This window comes from Rhipicephalus microplus, chromosome 5, assembly GCF_043290135.1.
Source record: "Rhipicephalus microplus isolate Deutch F79 chromosome 5, USDA_Rmic, whole genome shotgun sequence".
Lineage (NCBI taxonomy): Eukaryota > Metazoa > Arthropoda > Arachnida > Ixodida > Ixodidae > Rhipicephalus > Rhipicephalus microplus.
The window spans coordinates 45,717,764-45,731,209 of record NC_134704.1 but is presented as its reverse complement, the minus strand read 5'-3'; the positions used below and the strand labels follow the sequence as shown (position 1 = coordinate 45,731,209).

Genomic DNA, 13,446 nt, shown 5'->3' with positions numbered 1-13,446 from the left:
TCAGTGGTCAAAATTTATTTGGTACGATTCATAATATAAATATTTGTCTGCTTCCGGGGTATACAGTAGATACGGTGCTCGTAAGCCGAGCCTAAGGTCGTGGGTTGGAACCCCACGACCTTAGAACCCCACGGTTGGAACCCCACAACCGAGAGGTAGCAGAAAGATCAGTAATTAAGTTTCGTTTGGACACACAAGGCGCCCCACATTCATAGTCAGCGCTCGTGTGTGTGGTGTTTTATATATGGGGGCGTCTTATGTGTTGGCACTGTTACTTTTATCTTAGGTAAAGAGCACGAGATGATCAAAATCACCGCTATCCTCCACTATATAGGTAACAACTCGTAATAGTATCGTGGTTTTGGCACGTAAAACCCTAAATGTTGCTTTCATTAGGCCCTAAACATTGGGTTAGGTGAAATAATGCAGCGGTGGGCAATGTGGTGACAAAACAAACACGAACAAATAATGCGTTGCATGCGTATAGAAAGCATATTGTTGGACAACTGACCATTACTCGAAAGACTGCTTACCTCTTAACCATTGGAGAGGTGAACAACCGGGGACTTCCATGAATATTTCTCGTGACTCCGATATCCGATAACCATAACCGCCGGTTCCTCGCTAGTTACATGCCTACTTGCAGCCACCTAGATGTTGCCCACTTCTCCTTATTTCGAAGTCGACAATATGAAGCCATCAACTTTCTGTGGAACTGGCGTCTCGGACACCCCGGCGACTGATGCCCACAGGAGCGCGGACGTGTTTCAAGTTCTCTGCGTTGTCAGTAGCTGCGCACCTATGGAATTACCTTCCTATAACATCGCTGCTGCGCAAACGCACAAAGATAGATTTAGGCAGCTCCTGAAGCGGCATTTCATCGGTACGTATGTCATGTCATCTAACAATTGTTCCACGGCGTACAAATATTTCTCTAATTCATTCGGTTACCTGCGCCAACGATGCACATTTTCTTTAGACTTTGTTTTCTTTTGTGCGCAAGCACGGCGCAGCTTCGTATGCTACCACGAACTGTATTTTTTGTATGTGATTTGTTTTATATTACCGCGATATATCGTTTAAGAGCCGGCGGTGTCACCAACTTAACACCTGCCAGATGCGTAACGAGACAGTCGTTTGAAACTTTTCACCCGTAGTCGAGTGCTCAGCCATAATTATTATCTTCCGCTGCATCGTCGACGAAGTGCCCAACTACGTATACGTCCGCACCACCTTATAGATGCTGATGGGTACTTCGATACCTCGTACAATGATGAACTATGGCGTAAGAGGCACTTCACAACTGCAATTGCATGTACTACAGGCACTCTAGGATAGAATACAATAGTCAATGTCACGTGCACAGGCTTTACTTTCCTCTTTGCACATTTGAGGTGTTCGTTGGAAAGCGATGCATGGCCAGGCGATGCGAACCGTGTCTGATAACGCTATATAATAAAGGCTAAGTTTTCAGGGGCCTTCCAACGCTATTCAGCCCCGTCCCCCCAATTTTCCCTCGTGAGTTGTGTACACTGCAGCTCGGGCATATTAATGTAGCAAGAAAGGCAGCGATAACGGCACGCAGTCCGTATTTATTAGATTTATAACATTCAAAATACCAAAAAAAAGCCTGCCCTCAACTTGGTTTTCGCGAGGTGCTGAAGGGCCCATTTAGGCATCCTCTTTCTCTCTTTCTCTCTCTCTCGAACAATAAATTACGATTAAGTACGTTTTTATAATCCTTTATGTATTGTGTGTCGTCTTTCTCTTGTATTTTTTTTTACGATGAACCGTAGGCCATTTCACCCCATTTTCGTGAAATAAATAAATAAGTAAATAAACGAACAAATAAATAAATAAAAGGGTAAAATAAATAAATAAATTAATGCTCTCTACCGTAACGCGTCCTGAATTAAAGCTTAGTTTTGCGTGTAAAAAGGTGACGGCTGATGTCGAGTGATGCGTTATATATGACTTAGAAACATTGAGCAGAATGAATTTGAAGCTGTGCGGACCTCTGAACTCATGGACAGCAAAATATCCCAAATGGTCTTAATCCTCTTTATTAGAGCACAAGGCTTAGCCAGTACGCTTCCGTTAAGTTTAGAGATACTTCATAATTTTACAATCACTCGAGTAACAAATTTCTAAGTACGCTTGTAGTGTAGTCATTGAAATAAATAGGCAAAAAAAATTCCAATATCGCGAAAGAAAAAAACAAAAACTTCTTGAATATATTGACGATAAATGTATACAGATAGGTTAGTTCGTAAGCCGTAATTTTTGCAGAAGCAGCTCACAAAAGAGCACGATAACGGACACATAAAAATATGCAAATATAAGCGCCATAACAGCGGTTGTGTTCGCCTCATCTTAGGTGTGCGCGAACTTTTTCTGTGGTGCGATCTGCTGAGAAGATACTTGACGGATTCGAAAAATGCTTGCGGCGTTCGGTTCGGGAGGCAAATGAACTCCTTTAATGAAGCCATTCAGTAATTACTTCGAAAGGCATCGTGGAAGGCACATTGAAGGGAAGCCAACTTTTAAGACTTTTGCAAATGGCCCGTTGAACTCAGTGGCTTGTTTGGTACCCCCAGGAAATGACACATGTCTGCTGTTATTTCTGGCTATTTTCGCCATGTATCATTGAAATAAAAGAAGTTCTTCAATTTCACGCAGAGCCTGTCATTTAAAGAATTCGTTCACGAACTTTGCACACGAACTTTGATTATATGAGGAATCTGTCCACGAAACTCGTAAACGAACTGTGATTCAAGGTTTTGCTTCGTTACCATCTTCCCTCTCACCATCATCAACACCTCCTCACCCCTTTCTTAACTTTGAATAGCTGGCCATAAAATTGATCCGGGTCGATCTCACCTTTGCTGACACAGAAACGCTTCTCTCTTTGTTTTTGCTTAGCAATTTAGAGTTTCATTGTAACAATAAGGGCCGTATATTAGAGGACGACACATTTTTCTCGGCAGCTAGCGGGAATTAAGTCACAAATAAAGATGATAAATAAGGTCATGTCATTGTTTTAATGTGAATCTTTACCTATTTTTTACTTCCAAGGCTTCCCGCAGGTAGGCTTCACACAACGCTCGCTTGTTTTTGCTCGTGAAGTCAGAAAAAAAATACGTGCCTATTTTCGAGCTATGGCGTTTTTTGCGCGCATGCGTGTTCTGATAACATTTCAACGTTATTTGTCCTGCCATTGAATTACTATAGTACACTGGTTTATAGTATAGCACTAAGTACTATAAACCAGTGTTTCTCAGGCGCTGATAAAGTCGTATGTTAATGGCTAGGCGGGTAAGAAAAATGATGCCATTAAATAAATTTAGCCGCCATAGTAATTGAGTGCGGGTAACGAATTCGGCGTTTTTGAATCCGTATAATCTTACACGTGTGATGATCTGTCTAGATCAGAAGCTGAACGTGCGACTTTCAATTAGTACTCCCGCGTGGAGAATATGTTTAGGATAATCTTAATGTTGAGCATATGGTACGTGCAACAGTTAGAACCTTGCAAGTGAATTGAAGCGTGGTAATTTTGACATAAAGTGAGAAATGGCGCTTTCTTTATACGAGAGATTTTCAGGTGTGCATACCGCAAAGAACAATATAATTGCAGGGGTTTTACGTCCAAAAATAGTAACAGAATTATAAAACATGTCGTATAACACACCGTGTTGGAATTCTCCGAAAATGTTGACCAATTGGGATACGTAAACGTGCTTCTAAATCTAATTACAGGGGTTTATACCATTTTGCTTTTATCGAAACGTGGTCACCGCTGCCGGGATTCAATCCTGTGACCTTCAGGGAGCAGACCACAGCAGAGAGTTGCGCAAAGTAAATGAACCAAATTTAATAAATACCAACGAAACTGCAGCTATAAGTTCGCAAAAATTCCGCTTTTATTAATTTGTGTATTTTTCAAGGAAGGAATAAAAGCGCATAATCTGTCCTGACTTTTCTTCGTATGGCAATATGTTTGATGATTACAGGATCGTGAACAATTTAGGGCGCAGCCTATGGTTACAGTCCCTAACAGGGGCATAGCCATAATTCTGTTTTTTTTTTTTTTTGGGGGGGGGGGGCTCAACTATATACTCAATATATGTTCATGCAAGCGTTTGTATGTGTACGTGTATACATATACGCAAGCTAAAATTTTCAAAATAGGAGGAGGGAGTTTAAAGCTCCTAACACCCCCCCCCCCCTCGTCTACGCCACTGATCCTTGAAGAGGGCACAAGTACGCTAGCAGTGTGTCGGCTTTTAGGGGTGAAGCTCCTCTTAGTCTAACCTAGTCCTGCTTGTGGAGTAACCTAGAGAAGAAGAGACGAGAAACGGCACTGTCTGATAGAAGTATACACAAACTGAGGTTGGGTGAGGATATTCTAGGTGGCACTGTACCACTACTCTCCGATTGGCTGCTGCTGGGTTGTCTAAGGTATAGTCGCCGTACGTGGCGGATCGTTGGTGGGTCATGGAAGAAGCAGAGCGGCGGGCGCGTTGAAGACACTTGCGCTCGGCTTCCTTGGCTCTCGTCTCGTCGGTGTTACCCACGCGCCGTCTGCATTCTCGAACGCGATCGGACACATGCACGGACGGATGGATAGAGGGACGCACGTACGGAGGGACGGACAGACATACAGACGGACGAAAGGACGCATGAATGGACTCATGGATGGACGCATGGACAGAATCACGGACCAATACACGGACGGACGCACGGACAGAAGCATGCATGGATGTACGAACGCTTCGCCTCACTCATCACCATTCACTCCATGGAAATGCTGTGATTTTTCTCCTTAGAGCTAGGCGTCTTTCTCTCCACATGAAGACAACGGTTAAGGGAAACGATACAGTGTTTAATCTTCTAGGCCACACTTTATTGCACAAAGAGAGGTGGGCAAAAAACGCAAGTCACACACAAACAAATCTTCTAACAAAAACAGGAACAAAAGAATAAACAAAACCCGAAGGCGCGCGAGATTGACAAGCGAATCATTAAATATGCGACTACAAAGGGCAAATAAATACTACCATAACACACAAAAATACAAACGAGGAAGCACACAAAAGAAGCCACGTAAACGAAAAAACCCAATAAAACTCTAAAGAAGAGGAGAAAGAGTAATAACACACGAGCTCCACATATGATTACACAGCTGTGAATGCAACAAGAATCTCTAGAAGAAAAGTTCAATAAGGTGGATAGGGGGCGTACTCCTACAGAGCATACAGAGCGATAAACGATACTGGTTAAGACACAGACTAAACACCGGGTGCTCGATCACTGCACCGCACAAATAAAGGAGGCGCTTGCGAAGTATACAAAGAGAGTAGTAGTGCAGGAACATCGTAAAACGACAGAAAGAAAAACGGCCTGAGGTTAGACGAGAAAATAAAGAAACGCAGGCCCTCATGTACAGAATGAGGGTGCTCTAGGTTACGGCAGTACGTGCAACTGCAGGTAGGCGATTGCATTGTCCCAGTAGTGAAGGTGGCAGTCGACGGAAAATAAAAAAGTCGTGAGAGTTCACAGGAACAGTGTGGCTTCAAGAAGATTCTCTCATTTACGACGATGCTCTGAAGGGAGCGCCAACGAGCGCAGCGTCGGCGGCTTGGGCGGCGTCGGGTCCGGGAAGAGCGCTCGACGTGAAGGTGGTGTCAGCCGCTGGCCTGGACTCCGTTCCGGGCTCGTTGGTGACGACGTCGGCCCTGTAGCCGAACTCGTCGGCGACGTAGGTGACGGTCCTGGTGCGGCCGTCAGCCAAGCTCAGGGAGTAACGGCCGGACACGCGACCGCTGCCGTCGCCGGTCTCCTCGTGCCCATGGCTGCCCTCGATGTCGTTGGAGACGTAACCAAATGAGTACGGCTGCGGCAGCTCCACGGGGGCGGCAACCAACTGGCAGCTGACGGTCAGGGCACAAGCTGCCAGCACGGCGATGGTGAGCTGGAAGAAGGGCAGTGAAGAGTGATAAGCATGCTTTTGGCATACAGAACATGTCGACGATTCAATAGATGAAGGCATGAACGGTTGTGGTCAAGCGTTATGACGAAACGATCCTGTGATAGGCATGGCAAGTGTCTGTCACGCTTGATGAGGAATCTCGCTATCGCGACATTGGTCCAGACATGTTTATGCTCCACGATGGCACCATAGCATGCTTATACTCACAGATACGCGAAACCGAGCATTCTCCCCTGACAGTACGACGACATTAACGGACGTGGACGAACGACACTCACGGCAAAGTGTCGAGCCGGGATGTCGGGTGCCGATCGCTTAACTTGCGTGCCAATATTGTGGAGCCGAAAATGGACGCGAATGATAAAAAAGAAGGCCAGCCGTAGTGGTGTAGTGGTTGTTAGACTGCGAACCCAAAGGTCGCGGTATCGAATTCCGGCTGCGGTGGCCGAACTTTCGATTGATGCGAAAATGCTTGAGGCCCGTGTGCTTAATTGCACGTTAGTTAGGTGGGCTGACGAGATTACAAAGTTCACGGGTATAACGCGGCAATGAATTGCACAAGACCGGGTTGATAAATAGATCACGGGAGAGGCCTTTGCTCTGCAGTGAGTGTAGTGAGGCTAATGGTGATGAAAAACCACAGCTGATTTAAATTTCTGGAGCCCTTCACTACGACGTCTCTCATAACCATATCGTGGTTTCGGAACCTTACACCCCAACAATTATTGCTGTGATCAAAATAAAATGGATCCGATTTCTCTAATACACACAACACGTCCCCAATAGGTGCCATGGGTCTGTCGAATAAGCTTTGCCTATTTTGGTTATACCACTGATACCATAATGATAGGTGTGCAATGGCAGTTGGTTCGAAGTTGGTGTACGGCGGTTGTACCCCTCCTGATAAAAACAAAAGAATAGGTTCGCATTAGGCACTTGACACTCTTATTGTTACCCCTACTTCACAACCGCAGTGTTCGACAGCAAACAGGATGCTAATATCTGGTTAACCTCCCAGCCTTCTTCTTCATCTCTCGCCCTCTAGACGTCAATTGACGAAATCCAGCGCTCCCCGTAAGCCACCAGTCACGCAGCTGTCGCTTTAGTCCCGTCGCAGAAATCGGCAAGAGGCTCGAATGAGTTTTCCGTTGTGTGTAGGTATATCCAATGTGCGCTGAATGGTTCTTGAGGTTCCGCCAAGGGGCGTCGCACGTGTTTTCGCAGGAGCGTCTCTTCTCGCTTACCGTGTTCATGGCTGCTGCTGCTGCTGCCGCTGTGGTAGAGATGGCAGAAAACCGAGAGTGGAAGTCTCACTCAGCCCACCAGGCTTTTATATTCCGTCAGCGGGGGCACCAGTTCGGCACACGCTTATCGATGACAAAGGCTATAAAGTGCGCCCTCTCCTTGTAAGTAATCGTCCTCCGGTCTTTACGGCATTATCCGCGGCCTTTATTTTTGCAAAACCTCTCGCCTCCCCGTTTGTCGCGCTGAGGCGGAGTCATCAGGAGCGTTGGAGAAGAAAAAAGAGAATCGAGATCAGATTTCTTTTTCGCTCGCATCGCCCAACAAAAACCACAGAGGGAGAGGGTACAGAAGGCGGATTTTGCGGGCCGCGTGGAATCTTTTACGTGCCCGACTGCACGCTATCCGCAACTGGGAGGGCGAAAGTGTATCGCCGTCCCATCGAAAGAATCCGAGAAGAACGGAGCGCGAGGCGCCGCAACGTCCCTGTCTTTCCTTTTTGTAGTCGAAAGAGAGAGAGAGAGACATATAAGAAGCGTAACGTGCTGCTTTCTCTGGAAAAATAAGCGTGGCTGTGTGACGCGCTGCGGGTGGGATCAGTTGTTTTTCAAGGATGTCTGCGGCCGTGCTATGCCGCTGCCGCCAAGGTAAACACAACGGCACAGGCCCCAATACGGCCGAGGGCGTGTACCTGAAGAACACTGTGCTTCGGCGCCGGAGCTGCATCGGTGCCCCCCCCCCCCCAACTCACCAGCTGCCCCAGGCGATCAAGAAGCCCCACAGAAGGCATGTCTCTCTCTCCCGCTCACAACGGAACCCCGTCAGGATAACGTCCCGGCTTTGTTCGCAAGACTATAGATGGCTAGCTTCGATACGAACCGTATACGAAAGCGCTTCTTTATCGCCCGTGGGCGTATTGCGCAACCCAGGGTATGCCGCTGCTGCTTCTGCGGTTTACGAGTCGGAAATGCGCTTTGTCGGTGCCTGCGTTTGACTCCCTTCGAAGGCGACCATCGAGGATGCGTGTCACGAAAAGAGTTCGAGGCCGCGTGGATGCACGGGGCACAATACGGATGGAGGGTTCGAATGCCTGTTTGTATTTCGGGCTTGCGCTGACATACCGCGGCATTGTATGGCGTCAGCCTACAGACGGCTGTCGCCGCTGTTCAATTTACCAAAGGAGCAAAGCTTGCATTGGGAACTCTCGCACATGATGAGATAAAAGTTTTGGCGGTGCAACGAAGGTTCACCTATAACAAAAGGACGCACGAGGTCTCGCGCTTTTAGCGAGCATGGTGGATCAGCCTGATCATCGCGATGTTGCGATTAGCTTCGACGGCCGTCGCTCGATGAGCGATGGGAGATACGGAGGCACGGTATTGTCTGATCACAGTCGAACGACAACGATAGCCGAAATAAAGAAAGAGATGATATCCCGAGACTGTTTCGAACGTGGCGCTGTCGCCGGTGGCTTTATTCGCATATTTCGTCAAACTCCGACCGAATAATCAGATAAGAAGTCTGTCTTCTTTTGCTTAAACACCGTACATAAAGTCGCAACAGTAAGGTGGAAAGGGGTGGACGTCGCCAAGCAACGGTGACAACAACTCTTTCGTTTAGTTTTTACTTCAATAAAAGAAAGAAGTTTGAAGAAATACCAACTCTAAGTAAGCACTGCTAAGCGCGAGGCATCAATTTCCTTCTTCGACATCTTTCACGTTGCGATGCTATTTCAAATGGTAAGGTGCTGAATGCGACCAAGAAGAGGCTGTAAGGTTAATCTTTGATCATTTCAAACGTGGAGTGGCACGATAGACAGTGGTGCAGCCGTGCTTTATATGGTGGTAGCCCCAGTGCTGGGACACGCGACTCCAGCCTGCAGAGTGGTATGCATTCCTTACATTTTCATAAGAAAGGACGTGGATCATACTAACATGACAACTTTTAGCCTTCATCAGACAACTTGGTGACATCGCGTACGCGCACACCCCACTTATTTTTCCTTTCTCTGGATAAGTTGTCTGATTTTTCTAGTTATTTCCACGGGCGAGGGGTTAAAGTACAAGGATACTATCTACCATTACCTGTCTGTTGCGACGCTAGGTGACGTCACGTCACAGGAACTTCGTTCAAATTGTTATAGACGCATTCAATCGCTTGGGCTCGAAGCTCTACGTCGTTCTACGTTGACAACGTTGAGTGGCTATCAAATATTACCACACCCACAAACGCTGGAACGTTAGAGGTATGTCACCGACGGATATGCGTTATACCTGGCCTGACTTCCCTTCGGCGCGGCTAGAAGATAGATCTTCCAACTGGACCACGCACAGCCGCGGCCACGTCTGTGTATGACGCGCGAGCGGCCTGCTTTGCTCTGCGGCGTGACACCTTGCGGCCGTTGCGTACACTGTGACGTCACATGCAAAGGAGCATGCGCGGCCTTACAAACATGCAGGCATGCTCTACATGGGTGAGAACGGTGGATGGTGTGCTTGTTTAGTCGAAGATCCGTGCTCCCTCACAGCGCTTTTGTCACATATAACTCACAGGACGGAGCGCGTTTCGACTAATAAAACGCGCCTGCATCAACTATGCACACTTTGTAGTCAGTTTGAGGCATGCGATTATATAAAGATATGATAATATTAACAGGTGCGTGAAAAAAATCTAGGCGGCCACAGAGAGTGCGTCGTTTATGCAGGCATGTGTTATCAGTCGAAACGCGCTTCGTTTTATTTTTATTTTTATTTATTTACAGATACTGCAGGCCCTCCACGGGCCCATGGCGGATTGAATACAAAAAATATAAACAGAAAAGAAATACAAATGCACAGCATATCTTGGCACAGCTGAAAAAAATAATACTTAGCAAATTAATTAGCCGGAAGACACAGCACTTAGCAGTATATACACGCCTGCACATTTATGCTTATACATACACACATATATACACATACATAAAGGCCACATATATCAAGAAAAAGTATTATTTACAATATAGCTTCTAAATAAAGCCAAACGACCCAGAGTTTACAACTTCCTTGGACAAGTTATCCCAACAAGTAATCGCGCCAGGGAATAGACATGACGAGAGCGCTCTGAGCAAGCGCGGATCTTCGGTTGAACAAGCACACATTCCCACGTCGTCACCTGTGCTGAGCACGCCTGAATGTTTGTAAGGTCCCGCATGCTCCTGTGTGCGTGACGTCACAACCCGCAATGGTCGCTAGGTGTCGCGCCGCAGAGCAAGGCGGGCTGCTCGCATGCTGACGTGGCCGCGGCTGTACATATTTGGGGAATTATGAATGTCCTTGAGAGAAGGAAGAAATTGATTGCTGTCAACCCGTGAAGCAAGACAAATGGGCGACCTTGGAGCAACCATTAATCATTGGCGATGGCGCCGCTTTTCATAGATTGTACTATGTGTCTAATAAGGAGCTGTGCGTGTGGAGAAGGAAATTCAGAAAGAAAAGTGAACTTATTTTGCTAGTGGAAGACAAACAAAATGCGAGAAGGTTAACAACTATCTCTTTTTTAGCTCTTCCCTTAAAAAGAAAAACAAAGTCACAAGAGTCCCTTAGGCATTCGCTTAACACGACTCGCAGGCGAAAGACATGGTAATCTTTTCTTTTGAGTCGATGGCTTTTATCCGATGGCTTTTATCCCCACTCATCATCATTCACTTCGTAGGTAAGCAGTGATATTTTTCTCGCTCGTTTGATTTTGCACCATTCATTACTCTGCCCGAAAGAAGACTTCACACGCCCTAAACTCGATTAGCATGCGCCTCAACGGTTCAATCGGTGCCGCAACGCCCTGTATTGCACCCAGCGGGGAGATCGCGACGATTGATGGCGGAATAGTTTCACACACTCGCGTCAATTTTGTCTATACGCCCTCCATCTGGATTATAGCTATAGATCTTTTCTTCTATTTTCAATAAAATGAACCAATACATAGATAATAAAGTGCAACGTCGATGAATTGATGGAATCAGTTTATCTCGAATGATTCAATCGGATTCTTTATGAATACAGCGTCACAGTAATAGTTGCAGTGGTTCAACGCGCGAAAAACCCCGATGTAATATCGCGGTAGGATGCTTTTGTAGAAGGCCCAGGAAATTTCCGTTACACAGGGTCCTTTAGCTTGTGCAGAAATATAAGTGCACGAGTGAACAGCATGAAGGCAGAATTTCGCCTCTGTATAAATTTCTATGCCTTGACAGGGTTTCGATTCCGCGACCTTGAAGTCAGCACACAAGTGCCATAGTCACGGCGGATCTCGTCAACATAATGACTGAGCACCGTGCACTTTGCGATATGTGAGGGGCATACAAATGGCGTGTTTGTATTTCGTATCTATGACATTGTAGAACTGTATTCAATTGTATAACCACATGGCTTCTAGCGAGCAGTTTTGATCTGTCAAGCTTCGTTGTTACTTACATTTCAGCACATCCGCTGCTGCCTGTTAGGACCGGCGCCAGGTCTGACAATGGATCGGCGTTCCTTTTGATGTTCCTTTTGAGTCGCCAAACGGGTGGGCGGCCGGTGTCCGCCATGTATTGTTCCCACCTGGCCGGAGGGTGCGGCGTCCTGCCGCCGCGGCGCCGTGAGCAGTTCGGGAGACCACCGGTGCAGCTTCTTCTTTGGAAGATGACGGCGGCGGCGGCGGCCGGGAATCGTCCCGCTAATTGAACGAGTCGTTCGGCACCCTTTGAAGCTTGTTTACGGCGGCCCTTTCGATGGATGCAGTCATCAACTCCAGACCCCTCGCCCAGCGACACACCTTGACGGGGGGGGAGCCGCGTTCGTGCCACATGGCCGTGCGGTGACCACGCTTCAGTTTTGAACGTTCGCGTGGACCGTGCGTGCTCGTCACCCTCGCGGGTAATGTGTGGTCCGTGATTGGACGGTGCCATCTGTACGCGGTCCCCGATCTAGGGATCTGAGGAGGACAGACCCTTTATAATGAGCCCCCACGGCTCATTCGGTGTGCTTTTTCGAGTGGAGAGCTCGCCATGTACGAAGAACGCCACTATATATCTAAACTTTCTTATTGACCTCTCTCTAATGTAAATAAACGTCTGTTCTCTGTTTTCCCATATAAGCATTGCTTCTCGCTATAAGGGACGAGTCCGATGGGAGCCAGCTACCAACGACGAGACCCACAGGACCCAGACCACAACAACGGATGGCAGCGGTGGGATCGAGCTCATCGACCAGGAGGCAATGCTGAGACCTGCTGTCTGGAGGACCTAGAGTCGGACAAAACTGCTTCGTGGCATCTCTGACAACACGGGAAGGAACGCGTCCGAATTCATGACTGCATAGGGTGAGTGCACTGCTTTTCTTTGCTGAGATATCACCAGGCTTTGCGTAGGATTGTAAACAAAGCAGTGATTTGGTAACGGTTGACGGAAGTATTGATAGTACGTCAAAGTTGTTTAGTTAAAAGAGTTAGCAGCACCAAGGACCGCCATGAATTTGAAGGGACTAAAAAAGCCAGAGTTGTTAGAGTTGGCCCGAGAGCTGGGCCAGGTAATTGCCGAGACGAAAAGAAAGCAGGAGATCATTGACGCCATCGAGAAGATCGGGGCAGATGACGATGAGCTGAGCGAATGCTTGGAGGCTATTACGCAAAGGAAAGAGGAGCAGAGGCTCCGTGAGGAAAAAGAGGAGCAGAGGCTCCGGGAGGAAAAAGAGGAACAGAGACGTCGTGAGGAGAAAGAGAAAAGAGAACGTATCGATCGTATGGAAATGAAACGCCTAGAAATTGAACTAGCAAAGGCTCAATCAATGAACGGAGCTAGCGCAGTGGCACGAGAAAGAGAGCGCCGAATGACAGATTTGATGCCATCCTACGCGGTAGGAGGGGACATGGGTCTTTTTCTGGTGCACTTTGAGCGCACGTGCGAGAGGGAAAATTTTGCTAAAAACACGTGGCCCCAGCGCTTGCTTACGCTGCTGCCGTGTGAAGTAGCTGACATTATAGCCCGTATGGGTAAAGAAGACGCAGACGACTATGACAGAGTCAAAGCGAGTCTGCTCAAAAAGTACAGACTGTCAGCGGAGGCGTTCAGGCGAAAATTTCGTGAGATCGAGAAAGCCAAAGACGAGTCATACCCAGAGTTTGCGTACACCTTAAAGGTAAATCTGGAGGAATGGCTTAGAGAGGAGGGTGCGCTTGGCGACGCGGAAAAGACT

At 47.3% G+C, this 13,446-nt stretch overlaps 1 protein-coding gene across 1 annotated transcript; it reads right to left on the bottom strand.

Annotated features, from left to right (window-relative positions):
* Positions 1–5,365: 5,365 nt before the first annotated feature.
* On the bottom strand, positions 5,366–7,375 carry LOC119174629 (cuticle protein 10.9). Its single transcript, XM_037425618.2, has 2 exons — positions 7,237–7,375; positions 5,366–5,974 (listed from the first exon to the last, which is right to left on the bottom strand). The coding sequence occupies exons 1-2, from the start codon at positions 7,243–7,245 to the stop codon at positions 5,594–5,596; spliced, it is 390 nt and encodes a 129-aa protein (XP_037281515.2). The 5' UTR covers positions 7,246–7,375; the 3' UTR covers positions 5,366–5,593.
* Between the last annotated feature and the right edge of the window lie 6,071 nt (positions 7,376–13,446).